The sequence below is a fragment of the Anas acuta genome, chromosome 27 (genome assembly GCF_963932015.1).
Source record: "Anas acuta chromosome 27, bAnaAcu1.1, whole genome shotgun sequence".
NCBI lineage: Eukaryota > Metazoa > Chordata > Aves > Anseriformes > Anatidae > Anas > Anas acuta.
The window spans coordinates 402,808-425,326 of NC_089005.1; the positions used below are offsets into that span (position 1 = coordinate 402,808).

At 55.8% G+C, this 22,519-nt stretch overlaps 2 protein-coding genes across 3 annotated transcripts; both read right to left on the reverse strand.

The window, feature by feature from the left end:
• Positions 1–116: 116 nt before the first annotated feature.
• Positions 117–15,785, reverse strand: LOC137845178 (disintegrin and metalloproteinase domain-containing protein 2-like). Of its 2 annotated transcripts, XM_068662118.1 has the most exons (21): positions 15,667–15,785; positions 14,871–14,935; positions 14,518–14,579; positions 14,118–14,196; positions 13,730–13,806; positions 13,438–13,627; positions 13,240–13,296; positions 12,966–13,037; positions 12,433–12,599; positions 12,129–12,210; positions 11,883–12,019; positions 11,292–11,472; positions 10,972–11,061; positions 10,437–10,635; positions 9,932–10,040; positions 9,273–9,456; positions 8,955–9,035; positions 8,258–8,378; positions 7,942–8,098; positions 7,468–7,500; positions 7,130–7,386 (listed from the first exon to the last, which is right to left on the reverse strand). In XM_068662118.1, the coding sequence occupies exons 1-21, from the start codon at positions 15,710–15,712 to the stop codon at positions 7,272–7,274; spliced, it is 2,304 nt and encodes a 767-aa protein (XP_068518219.1). In that variant the 5' UTR covers positions 15,713–15,785; the 3' UTR covers positions 7,130–7,271. The 2 variants fall into 2 exon arrangements, with proteins under 2 accessions (XP_068518220.1, XP_068518219.1); XM_068662119.1 differs by lacking the exons at positions 7,942–8,098; positions 8,258–8,378; positions 8,955–9,035; ... (14 more) ...; positions 14,871–14,935; positions 15,667–15,785 and adding exons at positions 117–335; positions 891–968; positions 1,130–1,283; ... (13 more) ...; positions 6,310–6,386; positions 6,835–6,913 and having other exon boundaries at positions 6,992–7,386; positions 7,468–7,622.
• Positions 15,778–22,461, reverse strand: LOC137845179 (disintegrin and metalloproteinase domain-containing protein 32-like). Its single transcript, XM_068662120.1, has 19 exons — positions 22,416–22,461; positions 22,253–22,317; positions 21,916–21,977; positions 21,707–21,785; positions 21,500–21,576; positions 21,247–21,409; positions 20,791–20,856; positions 20,464–20,535; positions 19,728–19,894; positions 19,503–19,584; positions 19,257–19,393; positions 18,967–19,150; positions 18,584–18,673; positions 17,930–18,128; positions 17,419–17,527; positions 16,917–17,100; positions 16,537–16,617; positions 16,017–16,134; positions 15,778–15,932 (listed from the first exon to the last, which is right to left on the reverse strand). Exons 1-19 carry the CDS (start codon positions 22,459–22,461, stop codon positions 15,790–15,792), a joined length of 2,124 nt encoding a protein of 707 aa, XP_068518221.1. The 3' UTR covers positions 15,778–15,789.
• Between the last annotated feature and the right edge of the window lie 58 nt (positions 22,462–22,519).

Sequence of the window (22,519 nt, forward strand, 5' to 3'; positions counted from 1 at the left end):
AAGATTCTAATGATGGCTTTAATTGTGCCTGCACCGTGGGCTCCCCGTGCTCTCCCCGGGGCTGCACACACCCGGCCCCAGGGGAGTCAGAGCTGACAGAGGGGGATTGGACGTCCTTGTGATGAGGGTCTTTTATTGAACAACACAGAAAAAAAAACACAAACTACAGACTTAGCATCCCTCAGACAGGCTTCAACACCCCCCACACACAGCCCCTGGGGGAACACGTGGCTGTCCTGGGTTACATCCCAAACCTGAGACCACAAACGTCTCTGTGTGCTGCGCTGCTGCATCTTCCTTCCAGTGCTCCCCAAAGTCCAGAGCCCTGCAGGCAGCTGCCAAGCACACAACAGGGATGCACGTTAGTCCCCACCAGCCCCTCACGCAGTGACCTTGGCCCCCCAGACCCTGCCTGCCCCCCGTGTGTGGCACGGCACCACCCTGAGACTCGCCGTGAGCTGCAGCAGCCGCCCCACCGTGCACCCGCTCCCATCCCCGGGAGCGCCTCCAAGCCTCTCCGCTCTGTCACACGGGAGTTCGTCACCTCCCGGCTGTCACCCACAGCCACGTCCCAAGGACATTTGACCGGCTGCCGCCTCGTGACTGCCCTCTCCAGCTCCTGCGACCTCCCTGGCCACGTCTGTTGGTGCCTGGGTGCCGATGTGCTGCAGGAACTGCCAGCAGCCAGGAACCTGCCGCCTGCCCTCTGCGGTGATGCCTGGGCCACCTGCAGTGCCCTCGTCCTGACGCTCCCCCTAACACCTCCTACGTGCTGGTGCAGAGGCACACAGACTGCTCCCATTCCCCGGTTTCCACTGCCAGCTGTGCCACCACGTGCAGACTGTTTACAACATTGGCACAAAACTTGGGTGACTTTGGCAACGACTTACCTTTAAAGTCCTCTCCAGCTATGCTACTGCGCATCCACCACGCTCCCCTCCTCCTCAGTGCTTTCTTTATCTTCAAACCTAGGGTGGGAGCAGGGAGTTGCCCCCAGTCACCAAGCCCAACAGCGCTGCCTCCCCTCTCCTCTCCCCCCCTCGTGCACACCACAAGGGTGCAGGTCCAGGCTCTGCCTTTACTGTCACCTACAACCGCATCTGAGCCCGAGGCGAGGGAGCAGACTTACTCATCTATTTCCAGCTGCTCTGTGTAGAGACACTGCCTCAGCTCCTTTCTCTTCACCACCAAGAGGATGACCCCGATGAGGACGGGCACAAAGAGGCAGAAGGTGAGAAGCAGCCACATCTTCAGCGGGTCCTTGTTCTGCAGTCCTGCTTCATCTAGGCACAGGGCACAACCTCCTTCAGCCCACAGCAGCGCACTTCTCGGGACAGCAAGGCTCCCCCTGTGTGAGCCACGGCCAGAAAGGGAACGGCAGCAACCTGGGCCTGGGCGAGTGGGCCTGGGTGGCCCTGCTTGAGCAGGGATGCTGGAGAAGCCCTGCAGAGGTCCCTTCCCACCTCAACAGCCCGTAATTCTGTTATTCTGCTGCAACTCCTGCCCTATTTCTTTTCTCCTTTCCCGCAGCCCAGAGGGTCGCTGCCCTCGCTGCTCACCGGCGCTGAGCGGGCTGTCTTTGCTCCCTCCCTGCTTCCCTGCTTTCTCCTGGCAGTCCGGTGGCTTCCAGCCAGCGTGGCAATGGCAAGTCCCTTTGTTATTGCACACCTGGGTGACAGAGAGGGAGAGAAATGATTTCTGTTGGCTACAAAAGATCACGAACACATTTTCTTGCTTTTGCAAGCCGCATCTTGGGAGAGTGGAATGGTCCAAAAAAACCCAAGGACACACAGCACTGTCACTTACCCCATGATTGTTGCATTTTTTCTTTATGTCACAATCATAGTTCAAGACAGCAGCAGACACACACTTCTGATTCATGCAGATCTAAAACACAAACGTGGGGGTCAGCAGACAGCACGCAGCAGTAACACCCATCTCCTGCTCGGGACAGACACAGGTTTCCAGCCCGACCCCGTGCGATGGGGTTCACACAATCCATGCACCAACCCCAACCCCTTCAGGATGCAACCACAGGAAAAGCCACTGACTGCCCATGGGTCTCCGACACCACTACTGCAGAAACACTTCCTGCAAGTCCTCCTTTCCTAAAAGCCACAGCACGTCACCTTGTGGTCGCCACAGACAGTGCCATCCTTCACCAGCATCGGGTCCCTCTCCGTGGGAGGCCTCATGTAGTCCAGCGTGATGCACAGCGTGTTCTGCACCCGCGTGTAGATCACCGCAGCCTTCTCCTTGGTGAAAGGCACGTTACCCGGATACTCGCAGATGAGCTTCCCGCACTGGAGATCCCTGCAAAGGCACGGAGAGCAGAGGACTTCACACAAGCCACCTTCACCCTTCTGTTCCTCTCCATCGGTCGCACCGAGGGCTTGGAGAACAGATCCCAAACAGCCGATTTGCAGCACACGGACATGCTTACATCTGCCACGGGCCCTTCTCACATCTGCCTGGCAGCCCACACACCCCAGGGCAGCGCGCTCCTCCCCAGTGCCGAGGGTGACACATCCGTGTGCTCCCGTCCTGCCCTGCGGTGCGGCCGGGCTCCCTGCTGCCACGGACCTAGCCAGAGGCCCCTGGGGTTCCCAAAGCACTTACTTCCATGCACAGCTCTGGTACCCGCTGTGGTTGGAGCCGCAGTGTCCCATTCTGTCCCTTTGGCCATTAATTTCCTCGTAGCAGGCCAAGGGTCCATTTTTGGCCCCTGCAAACACATAGCATCACTCACAGACTGGCAAAAGGCCTCTCTCTCCACCTCAGGGCTGGACATCGCTGCCGGGGCCACCCGATGATGCTGAGGGCTGCTGGCTCTCACAGGCACTGGGTGCCGTGGCTGTGCAGGAGCCTGGACACAGCACTCACCTCACCGTGCTCCCAACAGCCTGCTGCTGCTGCATGGTGCTGCAGCTGCCACCCAGCCCCACCACATTTCGATGATTCTTGTCCACAGCCTAACATTTCACGCACAACAAACAGCCCCCCTGCAGCACCCTGGTGCCCTTACCTTTGCCGAAGATGTCCTGACACTGCTTGTCAGCTGTCTGGCAAGCTCCTCTGTAGCAGAAGGCGGTGTTCCTGCCGCAGGGATGCCCATCCATCACCCACTGGTTGGCCGTGCACTCCCCAGAGGTGCCGTTGCAATATTCCTTCAGCTCACACTCGTCCTCGGAGCTGGTTCTACACAACGTGCCGCTTTTTGCAAACTAGTGGGAAGAGGCAGAACAAAGGGAGCTTTGCATAGCACATGCACTCACAGACAACAGAACAAATCTCCTCCTAGGGCAAAGCAAATATTGGCTTTACAGTTTAGATCAGGATTGGGAAAAATCTACCCACACAATTTCAAAGCTCTCCACCAACCAGGTTTATCCCTGCAACATTAACATGTGTCCGTACAGTTGGCATATCCTTCATCTCGGTACTTCAGGAGAAGGCATGGTACCTGCTCCTTAAAGCACCTTCTTGACACAAAGGCACTTCCCTGGCACCACCACGTCACACAGCTCACTTCACTCACCTGTGCTCTGACCCCTCACAGCACAGCAGCCAGTACTCGCAGCTGGAAATGCAGCCACTTGTCCCCACCAAGTCCCATTACACATGCCCTGCACACACAAAGGCTATTCCTGAGTGTTCCCACTGCTGCTGCACAGCTTACCTTGCACTTCCAGCAGCACGGGCCCGACAGGCACTGCACCCCTTTCCTCCTTTTGCACCCCACGGTACAACACAGATCGCGCCGGCACTCCTGGGGGCACCAGCACAGGCAGTCAGGAGGGCTCACACCCCTCCTGCGGGTACAGGAGCTCAGCAGAGAGCTCAGGCTTCCCCTCAGCAGCGGCTGTCTGCAGCCTCCTGATGAGGCATGAGGTTCACACCCCTTTTTGAGAGCTCTCCCCCCGGGGGCACGGGACGTGGCTCTTTCCTGCTGTATCGAGGCTCACAACTAACCTCTGCCGACCCGCAGTCACAAGCCTCTCCTGGCTCCACCACTTTGTTGCCGCACACAGGAGCTTTATACGACACGTCCATCATTGGCCTGTTCAACAGGCACTGCCCTTCTCCAGTGGCAAGAAAACGCTGGAAGTCTCTTATGCTGCAGCTGCTGAAGGCTTTGGTGCCAGCTGAGTGCCTGTAAGCCAGAGGACAAGGCTGGTGCCCACATGGGCAGAGCACTTGGGGCTTCACCCTGCAAACCCCAGGCACGCTGTGAGGACGGGGAGCCTTACACCGCACTGGGCTGCATTATGCAGGCGGCTCCCGCGCAGTGACAGCTCCTGGGGTCGTCGTACACCATCCCCAGGCTGAGCCCCAGCAGCTGGGCCACGACGACTGAGAACGCCTCCAGCGTCATAGCGCTTCGGTACTGCAAGGGCAACACGGGCAGACCTCAGAGCGCTGTCCTTGCAGCAAACTCACTCTGCTCTGGGGTGCCGGTGGGCTGCGAGGCACTGACAGCCCTGGGGTCCCTGCTCCATCACCCCCAGGGGCTCCGTGCACTATGGAGTGCTGCCAGCGTTCCTTGCCCTTTGGGTAGGCACGGGCTCACCTGGAGGCACAGCTCAGCACCGTGCCAACACACGGGAGGCTAGGGGTACAAACAGGCTGCGTACCAAGGCAACCCCTCCAGCGTGGTTCTTGAGACACAGCTTCTTCGCAGAAGATGCCCCCACGGAAGGGGACTGCTCCCTGTAGCTGAGGAACAGCACAGACTGAGCCCTACACATGCTGCTCATGTGTATGCTCATGCCTCTGTATTGACACCATCCTACTCCTCTCATCCCCGTGCCAGCTATCACAGCCAGCCCCTTCTTACACGAATAAGAATGTTATATCCTGGAGCCGCAGAACACGATGTATGTTTTTCCACTGCAAAAATCTCTGCAGCAACTCCTCAGCATCTCCCATGGTAGGAATTTTGTTCTTTTCTGTCCAAAGCTCCAGTGAAGAGAGCGCTATCGTCAGATTGAGGCGTGAAAACATCTGGAAGCAGACAGACACCATGGCTGGTCCAGAGCCCAGCTGCCCAACAGTTCCCCACTTGCTTTTCCTTACCACTGCAACACATTTGCCACGCACAACCAAAAGCAACTCACGCTGTTCACGTAGCTGAAAAGCTGGACTATCTTGGCTGTCACTGCATCCTTGTCTGCTCCCATGTAGTCATACTGAAAGACAACAGACACAGGAGCATTGAGTGCACTGTGTGAGGCAGCAGGACCAGCTCCCCAGGGCTCAGTGCAGCTCCTGCCGTAACATATTATTATCCATGCCCAAGGGAGTTAGTTTCCATTTCACGGGGACTGTCAAGCCCCATGCATGCTTCCCCTGATGTTCTGTGAAGTTCTGAAATTGTTGCAGAGTTTTTTTGTAGAGAAAACAATTTATGATGGAGAGGGTACAAAGACTCACCAGAGCTTTGTCCAAAACTACATGCATTTCCAGATATCGTGGGGATCTGTGGACAGCTTCCTTGCCCTTAAGGAAATATAAACCCAAAACAAACCACAGCAAACTAAACACCAACAAAAGTACCCCCAAAAAATTCCCAGAGAGACTAGCCTCTGCAATTTGTATCAACTTGCAGAAGAGACATTTAGTTCCACAGTCAGTTAATGGGATCCACAACGATTTGGAGCTGTAGGACAAACAGTACCAAGCTTCTAGGAAAGCATTCCTTCCATAATCCACAACACAATAACATCAGCCACAGATTCAGGCTGTATTCACAGCAACAGAAGTTTGCGGAACTCCTTGCAGCTGCAAGGAAGCCCCATCCCACTCACCCAGGCTGAGCCTGCGCTGCCATCAGACCCCCCTCCTGACCTTGCCCTTAGCTCCGGTGAGTCACGAAGCCCTTTAGCATTGGATGTACCAAATGCACACAGGAACAAATGCTACTGCACAAACTGAGGCACCCTTCAGCTAAAGATTTCCAGGCCCTACTGCTACGACTGCACCAAAACCCCACGGCCTCGAGGCATACTCACTGCTGCTCCTTCCCACGGCTCCGGTGACACCTCTGCAGCCCAGGCAAGGGAGCTGTTTTCTACAAATGGTGTCTCTACGTTTTCATTACGCATTTGATAAACGAGGTGCTGATACCCAGCTGCAGCCTCCAAAGGCCTGATCCCATAGCTGGTATTTGCGAGCTGCAGGACCCCACTGCAAGGCAAAGGCACGAGCGGCAGGAATGGCTCCTTCACCAGCCCAGCACCACTGGTACCAACAGAGCCTGGTGCTCTTGCTAGTGCCTGTGCTGCAGGGCAAAGGCAGCCCGAGGCTTACCTCAGTCCAGAGCAGGTGCTAAGTGCCACGAGCGACACCGGGAAACCCTCCACGTAGCCTTCGTAGAAGCAGTCACGCTGGAAGGAGTAAAGCTGTGTCTGCGGTGTGGTGCCTCCTCCCTCGAGACCTGGAGCGTGTGGCAGCGTGCAAGGCGCCAGACCTTGCTGCTACCTGTGCCATGGTCCCCGTCCCTGCAGAGGACGGGCTCCCGGTGGGAGCACGCAGAGCACGTGGGAGCAGCACGGCACTGCGGGCTCCCCTGGGAGCAGACACCTGCACTGACCACTGCTCGGCCTTCGTCCCTTCATCAGCTCCTCACCGTCCCTGGGAACTCGTGATGGCTGCAGCGGGGTGTGAGCTGATGCACACCCTCACCAGGGCTGCCCGGAGCAGATCAGTGCCCGAGGCGAGCAAAAGGTCTACAGAGCATCCCTGCAGAAGGAAACCTCACCGCACGCTTCTTCAGCTGTACCTCAGCAGCAAGCACTGCTCCCAAAATCGCGCGGCACGCAGGGCATATCGTACCTCCACACGCGCCAGCTCGGATTTCGCCAGCCCCCCTCGGCCGTCCGTATAAATCCGGAGATCCTCTGGCAAGAACACTCTGCGCACAGAGCACAGACGGAGCCCTGGGGTCCCCGCTCGGCGCCCCGCAGCGCCCCGCGGCCGTGCCCCCACTCACTGCTGCCGCAGGCGCACGGTGCGGGCGGTGCCCGCGATGGGGATGCTGTAGGCACGGGCGCTCTGCGGGGCTTGGCGGCGGCGCTGCGCCGGGGACCGGGGCTGCCCGGGCACCGCTCCCCCGGGGCCGAGGCCCCGCGCCGGCAGCCCCAGCGCCACCACCAGCACCACCAGCACCACCAGTACCACCACCAGCACCACCAGCGCCCGCATCGCCGCCGCCAACGGCCGCCGCCAACGGCCCCGAGAGAGGCGCGGACTCGCGGCTGCACCCAGCGCCTTTATTGCCCGCCCCGGCACAGCCCCGGCTCCGACGGACGCTTCGGCCCCGGCTCCGGCTCAGGCTTCGGCTCCGGCTCCGGCTCCTCTTCGCCGACGCTGTTCTCGGTGGTTGTGCTGCGGGGAGCGCAGGGGGGCGGCTCAGCCCCGGCCCCGCTGGGCTCCGCACCGCCCGCCGGGCGCGGGGCTCGCTCTCACCTCTCCCAGCTGCTCAGGCTGCCGGACTCCGACCTGGGGGCGCGGGGCGGGCGTGAGGGCGCCGGGCACCCGCTGCTGGCTGCGCCCCGCGGGCCCCCCCCCCCCAGGGCACGTTTCCCCAAAAGGCGCCCCCACCCGCTCCCCGCATGCACGTGTGAGCCCTGCCAGAGGGCCCGGTGTTTTTGGAGAGCGAGGTCGGAAATGTGTCACCGCTTGCACAAGTAACCCCTGAGGAGCATGCCTGCACCCCTCTGGGAGGCGTGCAAGTGCTTCGAGGGATGGGCGGAGGACAATTGCTCCGTGTCCTGACCCAGCGCTGCTTCCCCCTGCTCCCCACATGCCCATGCTCTCTCCCACCCACTCTCCTTCACACCTGGACAGAATGTGTCCCCAAACCCCTCGCTGCCACAACCCCCTGCCTATCTCCGCCCCCCCAAACGGGGGACTCGCCGTAACCAACCACCATTAACTTACCCATCACTTTGCGATGCTTTCCTCACACAGCGCCTCATCAGCTGTCTCCACTTCTTAACCAGGATGATGCAGGAAATAATGAGGGGGATGAGAATGCAGAGGAGCAGCAGCAGCCAATTTTTCAGCGTGCCCTTATGAAACCTTTTTGTGATAGTATCTAGGGAGAGAACCACAGGCACACCTCCGGGTAAGGGCCAGGCGATGCCAAGGGCGTCTGCTCTGTCACAAGACCGATGAGGCTGTTTCTGGGACCATGGGGGCAGCCACTGCCCCCGGTAAAACCACTGGGCACCCAGAGCTGCCACGCAGGACTCACTGTCACGGCCCCACAGCTGCTGCCCGCTGTTGATGCTGCCGCCTATCGAAGGTCCCCGAATCCTGCACTGGGGCGGGTACCAGCCCGGGCTGCAGTGGCAGTTCCTTCTGTTATTGCAGACCTGCAAACACCAGGGTGAGAAGAAAACATTCCCCACCTGTAAGAACTTGTACTAAGGAGCACTGCGAAGCTTTCACTCGCACCGTTTTCATACCCACTCCTTCCCACACGCAGACCAGTGCAAGCCCCGTGCTGCAGTCACAGCCAGACACCAGAGCCACCTGGAGCTGCTGCTGGACACCCCTGACTGGGCTTCCTCCATGTCCTGCTCCACTGCTCCCCAGGCTGCCTCTTACCTCGCACAAATACACTGGTCATTTCCAACACTATTTCAATTACATGCAGTTAAATCCTCTTTAGTTACCCCTTTTCCAGTTTTCTGCTAATCTAGACAAGCAAGTACTCCACATCCCCTCATCTCATTTATATTTGGTCTTGGAAGGGAAAGTACATTAGGTATTCTCACTTAATTTCTCCCACAGTTGCTGCATAACAATTTTGGAGAACGAGTGTTAGCCCAAATCACAGGTTTAGCCAAGTCCCAAGCAAGCCACTGTAGGCACATGAGAAGATCCTCTCTCTTCTTCAGCAATATCAGCCAACATGACAAGACCACCCTAACAGCACCGTTACTTACTCCATGCCCAGAGCATTTAATCTTCACATTGCAGTCATACTTCAGGACTGAATGTGGCTGGCACGTGCCATTCACACACACCTGGAAGTCCAGAGGGAAAAAAATTCTGCTGGATACTTTCCCATCACTCTTCGTCATGCTAGCCATTACTCTAAGAAAGATTCTTAGGTTCAAACAATGATCAGTAAATCAATTACCAAAAATGTAAGTACAAACCACCTCTAAATTATACTGCAAAGTTGCAACCAGTTGCAGTTGTAAAACTGTTGCAGTTGTGATAATCGTATGTCATTTCCATGCTCTCAAAACATTTCTTACCTTTCTAGGACCACATTTTGTACCATCTTTAACCATGAGAGGATCTTGCACTGTTGGTCCACGCATAAAATCGAAAGACACACACAGATGTTCTTGCACTTTAGCATAAATGATGGCACCCTTAATTTTTGTGAAGGGAATATGACTCGGGTATGTACATACTAGCTTTCCACATCCCAGATTCCTAAAAAAATCATTAGCACAGTAAATTAGAAGAGTGGGCACAGCATCTGGTTGACCACAATGCTGGAGGCACTGAGGTGCACAATTCAGGGAGGGAGATTTAAATGAAATAAGCGCCCAAGCCCACCGACTGCTTGCACTGCTGGGTGGTCGATGAAGTTGCTTCTCAACCCCCTGCCAGTCTCCAGTACCCCCCCACGCCTCGGGTTATGCCATGGGTAAGCATTTGTCATGCCCACCACAGAGTGCTCTGCTCACCCCTACGTGTCCCTTATCCACCAGGACAAGACCTGCCCGGCATCACCATCTCTTTTAAGAACAGCTAGAGCCAATAGTGGAAGAAAAGGCAGCCTTGCAGGAGAAAACCCTACTGAAGAAACTTCTGACAGATTTTTACACTTTACATCAACAGTAAAGGGGGGCACAAATTAAACACGTGTTCTTAGTTAAACACTTCCCTCTCCTTTGAAACCTACAGCCAAGAGCAGGGCTGGTACCCATCCTTCGGGTGATTACCACAGTGTCCAAACCTATCCTGCTGGCTGTTGACTTCTTCGTAACAAGCCAAAGGAGCGTTTTTGGCACCTGGAAGTTTGGAAATAATACTGATTATAACTGAGGGGAATACAGATTAGAATACCTGTGTTGGCTTTAACATTTATCAGTTCTTGTATCTGATGGAGTAAAACATGGCTATATCACTATCTGCCCACGTTCGAGTTGCAGGGCAGACCTCGCAGACAATGGAATTGCTGGAAAAGTCCCAGAGACCATCCACAAAATCTGGGTATTTCCGTGGCTTGTTCTCTGCCTAGATGTATGGCTGTGCCAACATTCAGCCTGAAATCCTCACATAAACCATCACCTTCCCATGGCCCATTCCTTTCCTCTCGCCACAAGTGCAGGAAGCCCAGCACTACGCATTTGAGTCTGCACAGGCATTCCCAGCCCGTGCCAGCGAGAGCAGAGCCGCCCCGCTACCTGTCCCGTAGAGCCTCCGGCACTGCAGGTCAGCAGACTGGCAGCGTCCCTTGTAGCAGTACCCGGTGCCGTGCTCGCAGTCGTGCCCATCCTGCACGTAGAGATCGGGGGGGCAGGAGGCAGAGGACCCATCACAGTACTCGGGCAGATCGCACTGCACATCGGCGGGAGGGCGGCACAGCGAGTTCTTCGCTTTAAACTGGTGAGAGAGGCAGAAATTGTTCCTCTCTCCATCCTCAGGAACCCATCGGTGCAAGGACCCTTTACAACAGGTCCCCAGTGCCAGGATCACTGCTGGGCACTCAGGTCCCCCACGCCCCATCCCCATCCCCTGGATGCTATCTTGTCCATACATTGCATGCTAGGGAAAATGCTCATTTTGCTAAAGACAAAAGGCAGCACCAATATTGTTAATTTTTTTGGAGGTGACCATCAGCAAAGCCAGTAAGCTGACTTATAGCCCTACTACAGTAAATACTACATCTCCAGACCTCAAAAATGGCCTTACCTGCTGATAATTGAGAACGTGCCTTACCTGGCAATTTTCACAGCACTGTCCTGAGGAACACTTCACGCCCGGTTTGAGCTTGCACTGGGAAGTGCAGCACTTGTCCGCCGCACATGCCTGCAAGCACACCGTGAACCCTTCCCTGCTTCCCATCTCCTCACCTGCCTGCCCTGGCCCCCATCCCCTTAACAAACAGCACGCCTCAGGGGCCCCAAGGGAAGGGGACAGCTGCACCTCCGTGCATGGCCACAGAGCTGCATTATGAACCCCCAGACCACCTCCAGCCCATGCCTGGGGCTATTCCTGAGGGCAGGGGACACCCCAGCCCCCCGCTGCCCCGCGCTCACCGCCACGGAGCCGCAGTCGCACTGCTCGCCTTGCTCCATCACGCCGTTGCCGCAGACGGCCGCTCTGGGGAGCGGGCCCCTCCGGGCAACCCTGATGTAAGGGCACTCTGGATTGTGCTTGAGGAAGTTCTCAAAGTCTTCAAAGCTGCAGCTGCTAAAGGACTTTGCCCCACTGACACGTCTAAAACAAAGGATTATCCCTACTTGTGTGCGTGCCAACACATTCACCGCCGGTCCATTTCTTAACATCTCTGTTCAGTTTGAGAACTTGCTCGTGGGTGAGCACGAGGCAGGACAAGCAGCCCCCAGGGGCCTTTCATCTCATTGGCAACCCTGACTTTAACATGTGCTATTGGTAAGGATGAGAAGCATCCAGAAACATCTTGCTTTTGGAAAAAAAAGCTTGGCTTTCCGATGTAACCATCGAATCGCTATTTATGTTTTTTTTCCTTTCCCAGAGCAAGAACAGCAGAGATCTCTGTGTCAGCCTGTGACAGGAGGGCACCCACGCCCGAGGCACGCCGTGCCATCCTCCTCACAACGCCCCGCGCCTCTGGCAGGTGAAGGCCACGAAGGCCGCGAGGAACTCACAGCGCCTCCGAGTTCATCACGCAGATGTGCCCGGGGCAGTGGCAGCTCCTGTTGTTGTCGTAGCTCATGCCCAAGCTGCGGGCCAGCATCTGGGCCAGGAGGACGGAGAACGACTCCAGGGTCACGCTGCGCTGGTACTGGGGGGGCAGAGCCGGGCGCTGGGTGCGGCGCTGCCCCGCAGGCACCCGGTCCCAGCGCCACCCCAGGGCCATGGTGCCAGCTTGGTCCCGGCCACAGGCCTCGTACCACGGCCACTGCACCCGCAGCATCCCTCTGGCACACCTTGTCTGGAATGGTCGCACCCACGTAGGAAGCTTGGTCCCGGTACCTGAAACACAGGAGCTCTCTCCGGCCTCCGAGCCTCAGCGGCTCCGGGTCAAAGCCCCCAGGCCACGCAGGGCAGGGGGGGCTCTTGTTTGGTCCTCACTGCGTCCCCACCTCACTTCCTCAAGAGGCATCTCAGCCCTAGTAAAGCCTAGAGTTCCAGAGTACAGGAATTTTACAGGTCATTACTGACTGCTCTGAAATAATAACGACCGTCTGTCCTTACAGCAGTAGATAGGGCACTTCGTAGGGCCGCAGAGCAGCGCTGGTCATCTTCCACTCCAGCAGCTGCATCAACACTTCTTCTCCATTCAACCCTGTCTGAATTTTATTCTTGTCCATCCAGACCTCCATGGAGGACAGGGTAATGGTTATGTTAAGAGAACTGAACATCTGGAAAGTAAACGGCAAATGGCTACTCACGTGTGTTTCATTTCATGCCCTGTGTAAATTTTTATTCTTATTAATGCACACGTGCATGATCACCCCTCAGTGGAACTACTAGAGGATAAAACCTTACTTGCCACAGCTCCTAACCCCATCTAGACAAGACCTAAGGAAACTTGGAGCTTCTGACAGGCTAAACTAAAAAACCAATAGCTAAAAAGATGAGATTCAGTATTATCAGAAAGCACATATCATTGATTATTATCTTCTCAAAAATTAGACAAATCCTACCAATACCTACCTAGCTGTTAGTAGGCTGAAATTAAAGCCCAAAATTTCTATTGCAGTATTTAAAGAATAGTTCAAACTTACACTGCTGAGAGAGCTGATGATCTGAACTATCTTCTGCGTCACAACGTATTTGTCTGCACCCAGGTAGTTGTACTGCAATATGACATGAGGTTGTACCTAGATTACTGACGTGCTGAAGCACGTGGAGTTATCACGGCCTTTCACCACAGCCACAAGCTACAGCCCGCACAAAGCCATGCAGGACCACGTGAAAGACCATGGCAAAGCTGTGCAGCAGCTCTATCCAGAGCCAAGGAAATAAATACGGAACAGGAACTGACTGGTGCAAACCTACCAAATTCCTTTCCAAAATTAAATGGAGTGCCAACTCTCTGTGGTGCTTTGACAGTAACTGGAAAAGAGAAAAAAAAGTTCACCGTTGTTAATTAATTTCTCCATTTGAGCCATGATATGCAAGAAAAGCTAATTTCTTTGATTGACCAAGAGACACCAGAACTGATGCTGCCATCAGTGCCACCATCAGAGCACTCACTTCCAGCGTTGTGTGCGCTTTGTAGGAGACCTCCTGCACTGCTGGCTGGGCCCCGCTCTCAGCGCGACTCGTTGCCAAGAGGAAATCTGCCGTGCTCTCGTTGCTCATGTGATAAATGAAGTGCTCGAAGGCGGGTGAATTAACCAGCGGCTCGATCCCGTAGCTGGCATTCTCAAACTGCAGCAAACCTCTGCGAGGGGCACGGCACCGCTGGGAACCCCGGCTCCCGGCAGGGGATGGGGAGGGTGGGGAGCTGTGGGCACCGGCACAGCAGTGCAGGCAGCCCCGGTACCTGAGCCCGGAGCAGGTGCTGAGAGTCACCGCTGAGCCGGGGACACCCTCGATGTACCCGCGGTAGAAGCAGTCGCCCTAAACCACAGCAAAGCAAAGGGAAGCAAAGGGAACCACAGGGGCAGCTCTGCCAGGCAATGGCACTATGAAGATTTTGTTCAATCTCACTTTGGTTCCAGTATCTGCAAACAACCTCCAGTCTCTACACACTATCCCAGTGTGAGGACAGGGCATTCGTATGACAAAGCACGGCCCTGTCCCACCCAGCTCTGCTGAAGGACAGGGGAAAGGAGGGAAGCATCACTCCCCTGCATAAGGGGTGACATCTCCCCATGTACTAAAGAGCAAGGCTGCCCCGCAATTCATCCCACGTAAGAACAAAGCACTACCTTGATCTGGGGTGAATCATAGTACAAAGATCCCTTCTCATTGTATGTGTAAATCCTGAAATCATCAGGTAAAAAGAACCTAGAACATAAATACAGCAAAATCCTCTGAAAACACTCTGGGGAGTGTTCACTTGGAGCTTCTCAAGCTCGCGCTGGGTCCTGCAGCAGGCACTGCCACACCGATGGTGCCGGGGCTCCTTGCAGATCCAAAACCCGCTGCCACCAGCGGTCACGGGCACAAGCATCCCTCCAGCCCTGCTCCAGCCCCTCACAGCACTCGTGTGCGTGCCACACAAACACGCCCCTCTGCAGGTGACCGGTACCGTCCCGTGCCAGAGGAGCCTCCGCTGGGAGCGCACAAGCCAGCAGTGCTCAGACGGGGCAGCACCAGGGCACTTACTGCTGCTGCAGGTGAATGGTGTACGGCCTCCCCTCTATCGCGAGGACGTAGGACAGCGTGCCCTTGTGTGTGCAGAAGAGCAGAGAAAGGAAGAATTAGGAACAGTGACCGCAGAAAAGCAAGCTCAGAGGGCAGGCTGCAAGCACTGAGAACAACTGCAGGAGCTCAGCAGATCTGGTCTCCCCCCCCACACCCCCTCACACACACACACACTTCAGGGCAGGCAGAGCATCATTTCCCAAAACTGTCCCCGCAGCAGCCACGCAAGGACAGTTACACCCTGTATTCCTGCACCAGTATATCCACTCGCACACACATGCACAAACATTAAATAGATTTAATTGTGTCAGTACCGTCTCTCCAGCTGTTTTTGAGGGTAACCTCTGAGGAACTGTGACGTGCAAAGGTATTTGTGAGCCTAGAGAAACAATTTGTTTTTCAGTTATAACCACAGATGAATGCCGCCACAGTTGTGCCTGGCAGCCACAGCTGGAGTTGTGTGTGTGGGAGAGGCACTTTTACAAACCGTAGGCTGGCATGGAGAGCGATACCAGCCCTGCTTTTTCTGGACACTTCCATAGAAAAAAACAAATGGATGCGCACACACCAGTGCTGGACCCCAGCCCTGCTGCAGCCCAGGAATGTAAGTACGGTACGATGGGAGCGTGAGAGCAAGCCCCAGTTCAACCAACCCAACCCAATTTGCATCAGGAACAGAAATGGGGCTTGGGGAGCCCAGCCACACACCACTGACTGTCATACAGTGAGCGTCCACTTCAGCAGGCTCCACAGTGCTCCTGCTCCTCCGTGTGCTGCGCTCCACGTGCAGCTGCCCATGTTGTGCCCCTTCACGTACCTGGCACGTTGGCAAAACCCAGGACCCCCGTGCCAGCGAGGAGGGGGGTACCCGGAGCAGGTGAAGTCCCCAAACTCCCAGAAGCCGGATTCAGCGTTTGGTGAGAAATGAGCCCAGCAGACGAGCCCCCGGCCCTCCCCAGGGACCACCACCACCCCTGAGCATCCCCACCACGACGCCGGGAGGGACCATTCCCGGCCGGCCCGAGACGGCTGCAGCCCCGGGCAGCACTGGGGCGACCCCGGCCCCACCGGACAGCCCCGACCCCACCGGACAGCCCCGACCCCACTCACGGCTCGCCGCCAGCATCGCGGCCAGCAGCGCCAGGCGCAGCCCCATGGCGCCCCCCGCCCGGTAACGGTCCCGCAGAGAGGCGCAGCCGCTGCCGAGGCCGTTTGTGGTTTGTAAAGGTTCGTTTATTGCCCCCCCCGCACCCCGCGCCACCCCCGCGCCTCCCGGCGGAGCAGCAGCAGCAGCGCGGCCACGGCCAGCGCGGGCGGCAGGAGGCAGGCGGGGAGCAGCGGCCAGGTCCGAGCCGCGTCCCGCAGCGCCGGGGGTCCTGCCGGGGGGAGAAGGGAGCGCGGATGCGGTGGCGGAGGGGCTGCGGAGCCGCCGTGGCGCCGGGCCCGGCCGCGGGACTCACCGCGCTCCGCCGGCCCCGGGCCGCCGTCGGCCCTGCCGCCCAGCGCGGAGCCCCTCCGGCTGCAGTCGGGCGGCTTCCAGCCCGGGTGGCAGTGGCAGCGCCGCTGGTTGGTGCACACCTGGGGAGAGGGGACAGCCCCCGGCCCGCCGTCAGCCGGGGCAGCCCCTCCCGCAGCTCGGGCGAGGAGCAACCCAGCGGGGAAGCCCCGTCGGGGCGGGCAGCACGGCGCAAGGCAGAGCCCCGAGCGCGGCCGCCCGCCCCTGCTGCATCCTTCAGCATCGCTGCCCCCCCTCCAAACCTCCCAGTTTTCCCTCTCGGTGAACAAAACCTGTCCTCCTCATCTCGGAGTTGGTTTTAGGAGCATTACGTTGAAATGGTTTTACTCGCGGTACCGGCTGACAGGGCCGGGATTTCAATAGGATCAGCCCAAAATGTGTCTGCAGGCAGGTCCCACGCGAGTCCCAGCAAACCTTTAGGACCAAACACCCGCAGCACTCGGAGCAGTGCTGCTGCTACTTACTCCGTGGCCGTGGCATTCCACCTCGCTGTTGCAGCCAGATCCGAGGACGGAATGGGGGTGGCAAGTGTTGTTTATGCACACCTAGAAAAACACACGGCCATTCCTGTTCAGTGCTTTACCATCAGTCCTCAGCTCATTGGCCTCGTGTCCCACATGGGATTCAAAATACGCTTCCTTAGAAAAAACAACCCTGTGCTTTTGAAAAGCTATGTTGACTACTTTAGGGTTATGTTCAATGCTTATACCACACCAGAAACTTAATGTGATGCCAGTGTATATTTGCAGTGTTTTCACTATGCTGCACAGGAGCGAGTATTCCTAAAACTGTTAATGTTTAAAATCTATCTGACATCTTAGTTGACTATAAAGTGTTTTCTTACCTTTCCAGAGCCACACTTTGTACCTGGCGGAATCATAAGAGGATCCAGCCTCGCTGGTACATTCAAGTAATCCAAAGATATACATAAATGCTCTCGCACTTGGACGTAAAGGACAGCGGCAGCATCAGTTGCAAAGGGAGTGTTATATGGATACGTGCAGATTAACTTTCCACATCTGAGATTCCTGTAAAATTGATTTGCATGTAATGTGTGTGTGTATCACATACGCATGCTAAACAGTGAAACAACAGCACCATTAAACCACACAACAGAAGTACGGCGTGCTGCATGGTAAGAAAAAATAAGTAGGGCTGGCAAAGCCCAAGAGATGATCTGTGATACGAGGAAAGATGCTCCATTACCAATGAGGAGAAAACACACATTGCTATTTACTGCTTCACAAATCTCACTGTCAGCTGGAATCTCGATACTGTCCCCTTCTGTACAGTCCAAATTAAACGCCCATTTTTAGGGGAACAGCTGTCCTTCCCTTGCAACCTACCTCCACATGCAGGCCCTATAGCCGTATCGGGAGTGGACCCCACAGTGTCCAAATCTGTCTCGCTGACTATTGACTTCCTCATAACATGCCACAGGAGCACTTTTTGAACCTACAAGTTTAATTTATAATCAATATTAGTGCTAAAGAAACACGAAATGACATGTTATGGTACCTACAAATTTTCATCCTGCACACAGCAGAACGTGGATGCTGTTCATTATTTAAAGAAAATGTTTTGTTTTTTTTTTTTTTCTCTAATTAGTCCTGAGAAGCATGTCATGGGCCAATAGATAATTGGCTCGCTGATGAAGTTCTCACCAAATATCAGACCTGAGTCTAACAACTAACCACGAAACCTCACCTCCACAGAAACCAGGCTACAAAAAGCCATAATGAAACCCACCTGAGTTTGGTGTTTTAGAGGGCAAGGACACAAACCAACTTTGCTAGCACCATAGCTGCCTTCTCAAGCGGGGCAGCAGTGCCAGTGAGAGCAGAGCCGCCCTGCTACCTGTCCCGTAGAGCCTCCGGCACTGCAGGTCAGCAGACTGGCAGCGTCCCTTGTAGCAGTACCCGGTGCCGTGCTCGCAGTCGTGCCCATCCTGCACGTAGAGATCGGGGGGGCAGGACGCAGAGGACCCATCACAGTACTCGGGCAGATCGCACTGCACGTCGGCGGGAGGGCGGCAGAGCGAGTTCTTTGCTTTAAACTGGCGAGAGAGGCAGAAATTGTTCCTTTCTCACAATTCCTCTCTCACAAATGCTCAGGCACCCACTGGCAGGGGTCCCTCTCGGGCCCCTGGGACCCTCTACAACAGGTCCCCAGTGCTAGGACCACTGCTGGGCACTCAGGTTAACCATGTGTCGCCCCCATCCCATCCCATCCCATCCCATCCCATCCCATCCCATCCCATCCCATCCCATCCCATCCCATCCCATCCCATCCCATCCCATCCCATCCCATCCCATCCCATCCCATCCCATCCCATCCCTCCCCCAGTAATTTCCTTCCTTGGGATTTTAGGGAGCTGAGCTGGAAAGCTCCACCCCAGGAACTGCTTCAATTGCACAGCAGAGGAGTTTGTCCTCATCCTTAAGCATGGGAACATTATATTTCTCCAAAAAATTACGATGGCCTTGTGATGACTGCAAGAACATGACTTGCCTGACATCCATCACAGCACAGTCCAGAGGAACATTTCACTCCTGGCTTAAACCGACACGTTTTAGTACAGCATTTATCCTTCAAGCATGCCTGAGAACACATCACAAAGCCACATTATTCTGCACTTTTGTTCCCCCTCAGCTTTTCACTGTCCAAGGTCCTCCCCTTCCTTCTTATCCATAAAATGTTATGCTGGGGCAGCAGCCAGCACGAGAGAGTGGGCAAAGCTGCCATCAGATCAATGCCAGCACAGGAGCTCACGGCAGACCCAAGTCCTTGGGCTGGCTCCTACTTCAGCTGCGCCCTGCGTCTCCACGTCTCACTGCTCCGAATGGACAAACAGCACAAAATCCCACATTCACCACAGCTGCTGCAGCGCTCACCGCCTCGGAGCCGCAGTCGCACTGCTCGCCGCGCTCCACCACGCCGTTGCCGCAGGCCACTTGCCGGTAGGAGAGCCCGGCCAGGCGCGGCCTGTCGAACAGGCAGTCCCCTGCGTCCAGCTCGAGGAAGCTCTCAAAGTCTTCAACGCTGCAGCTGCTAAAGGCTTTTGCCCCACCGACACGTCTAAAACGAAGGATTATCCCCGCTTGTGTAGGTGCCAACACATCCACCACCATTTGGTTTGAGAACTCCCTGTGCCTCTGGTGGGCGAAGGCCGCGAGGAACTCACAGCGCCTCTGAGTTCATCACGCAGATGTGCCCGGGGCAGTGGCAGCTCCTGTTGTTGTCGTAGCTCATGCCCAAGCTGCGGGCCAGCATCTGGGCCAGGAGGACGGAGAACGACTCCAGGGTCACGCTGCGCTGGTACTGGGGGGGCAGAGCCGGGCGCTGGGTGCGGCGCTGCCCCGCAGGCACCCGGCCCCGGCGCCACCCCAGGGCCACGGTGCCAGCTCGGTCCCGGCCGCAGGCCTCGTACCACGGCCACCGCACCCGCAGCATCCCTCTGGCACGCCTTGCCCGGAACGGTCACACCCGCAAAGGAAGCTTGGTCCCGGTACCTGAAACACAGGAGCTCTCTCCGGCCGCAGGTCGCAGCCCCCAGCCCCATGGTCCCCCCAGTGCCTCCCAGTGCCCCCCGCATGGCGGGGCTGGCTGAGCTCTGCCCCGCACCGCCAGTCCCTGGGATTAATCCTAGCCTTACACAAAGAGGCAGGCGATGTCATACGACCGCAGAGCGAGGTACGGCTGCTGCCGCTCCAAAAATCTCTGCAGAAGTTCATCGGCTTCCCCTGCCGTCGAGATTTTATTCTCCTCTATCCAGAACTCCAGGGAGGACAGAACAACGGTCACGTTCAGAGGGTTAAATATCTGAAAACGCGACAGGTGAGATGGCTGCTCACACGCCTGTTTTCAGAGCACAATTACATCTGTACATGCAACAAATGACACAGGAAAAGATGGACAGTAGCTGTTGGCAGCCATGGAATGACATCTGTATGGCAAAATAGAATGAACTAAACTCAAAAATAAAACAATGCCCCAAGAAGCACATGAACAAAGCCTAATAACTTGGTAAAAATGTTTCAGTTTTTCTGTTAAGTAGCTTATCATCATACGCGCAAATCAGCCCAAGGATGGTTCTTAAAAGCGTGTTTGTTGGACAGTGTGGAGGGGAAGAAAAAGCAAAGCTTTTGTGTTCATCCAGTGGGGTTAAACCCTTCGCCAACCTTTTATCACGTCTGGCCCAGGAGGCAGAGAAGCTGGCGGCTCCTGTCAGGCTGTGCCTGGCATCGCTACGCCAAGCATCACGAGCCAGGGCTGGAACTGCAGTTACAAAGCCTCCTCCCCAAACCAAAAGCAACTAGGGAATAGGAGGCCGTTTCTAAAATCAGCCCCTCATCATTCTATTACGATACAAACCAGGTTTCAAAACTTACATTGTTGACTAAATTGAAAATCTGGATTATCTTCCATGTTGCAACTTTCTTGTCTGAGCCCATATAATTGTACTGGAAAACAACACAAGGGCATAAGAATGGACAAGTCATTTATCACAGCGAAGCAGGACAACGTGGAAAGGATTCCCAGCATCCAGTCACGTAAATGTGAGCTACCAATTTTCAATCTTTCTTTCCTGTAAAATCCACAGTACAAACACCTTTTGAAAGGGAAAACCAAAAATGCATAGAAGTTGGAAACGGCACCATTTTTATGTTTGTAGTAGTCAAGCAAATACAAGGAGAAGATGGCTGGCACTGACTTACCAAAGCCTTGTCCAAAACCGCATACACCTCAAAGTACTTAGGAGACCGTACTGCAGATAATGCTGGCTAAAAAAGAAAATATTGTGAAGCTGTTTATTTTTACATTCCATCGATCTTATTCCTGAAATTTGCTATATTACAAAGTGAAGTGTCTGCTCAAAAGCATTACGTGGATGCTGTCTTCATGTTAGCACAAGGTAAGCAGCCGCTCTAACTTTAACCACTCCTCACTTTTCAAAGAAGCCGTTCTAACTTGGCGATGCCTCTCATTAGGCACCAGGACAGTGATCCACACGACAGCTCCATGAAGCCTTTGCCCTCCTAAAATCCCCCACCCATCGCTGCCCATCCAGACCGTGCGTGGGACAAAGCTGCCTGCAGGAACAGCCCCCACCCAAACCGAGTTCGGCCAGGAGACCGGCGGCAGCTCACTTCACCGTACACGATCTTCAGCACCATCTCCTGCGCTGCCGCCCGGGCCCCGCTCTCGGCACGGCTCTTTGCAAAGAGGAAGCCCGCAGTGTTCTCGTTGCTCATTTGGTGAACGAAGTGCTCGAAGATGGGTGAATTAACCAGCGGCTCGATCCCGTAGCTGGCGTTCTCAAACTGCAGCAAACCCCTGCGAGGGGCACGGTACTGCTGGGAACCCCGGCTCCCGGCAGGGGATGGGGAGGGTGGGGAGCCATGGGCACAAGCACGGTCCCGGTACCTGAGCCCGGAGCAGGTGCTGAGAGTCACCGCCGAGCCGGGGACACCCTCGATGTACCCGCGGTAGAAGCAGTTGCTCTAAACCACAGCAAAGCAAAGGAAGCCATAAAGTCTCAAGAACTGGTCACCCAGACAGCTTAACTGCACGCACTGAACAGCAGCTCTGCAAAGCTTCAGGTTAAAAGAAAAAAAAACAGCCCAAACTTGCCTTGATATGGGTCAAATCAGTTTTAGAAGACTCCATCTCATTAGACATATAAATCCTGAAATCATCAGGTATAAAGAGACTGCAAAAGAAAAGCGTGAAGTCAAACACTAAAACTGCATCTCTGACCAGTACCGTCCCGTGCCAGAGGAGCCTCCGCTGGGAGCGCACAAGCCAGCAGTGCTCAGACGGGGCAGCACCAGGGCACTTACTGCTGCTGCAGGTGAATGGTGTACGGCCTCCCCTCTATCGCGAGGACGTAGGACAGCGTGCCCTTGTGTGTGCAGAAGAACAGAGAAAGGAAGAATTAGGAACAGTGACCGCAGAAAAGCAAGCTCAGAGGGCAGGCTGCAAGCGCTGAGGACAACTGCAGGAGCTCAATGAGCAAACGCTCCTCACGGGGCAGGCTGAGCCCCTGTGGCTGCAGTTACAGCTGCCAGCACTCACCACCCCATCACCCCCTCTGCATCCAGCAGAGCACAGCCTCCTGCATGCAGACCCACTCACGCCTACACACATATGTAGGAAATAAGAGTGGTGCTCAAGTACCGACTCTCCCGTTGTGTTTCGGGGTAGTTGCAGCGGGACTGTGACTTGCGACAGTGCCCGTGAACCTGGAGAGAGAGAGAAAGAGGGAAAGAGCCGTGTGAGGCATTACCAGCTGCAGCCCCGGGCACGCTGGGGGCCCACGGGTTGCTGTGGGCAGACTCACACAGCACCGCCAGCAGCGCCGCCCGCAGCACCACGCACGGCCCCATGCCGTGGCCTGGCTGCCAACGGCCCCACCAGGAACCGCCCCACGCTGCGGCCGTTGGG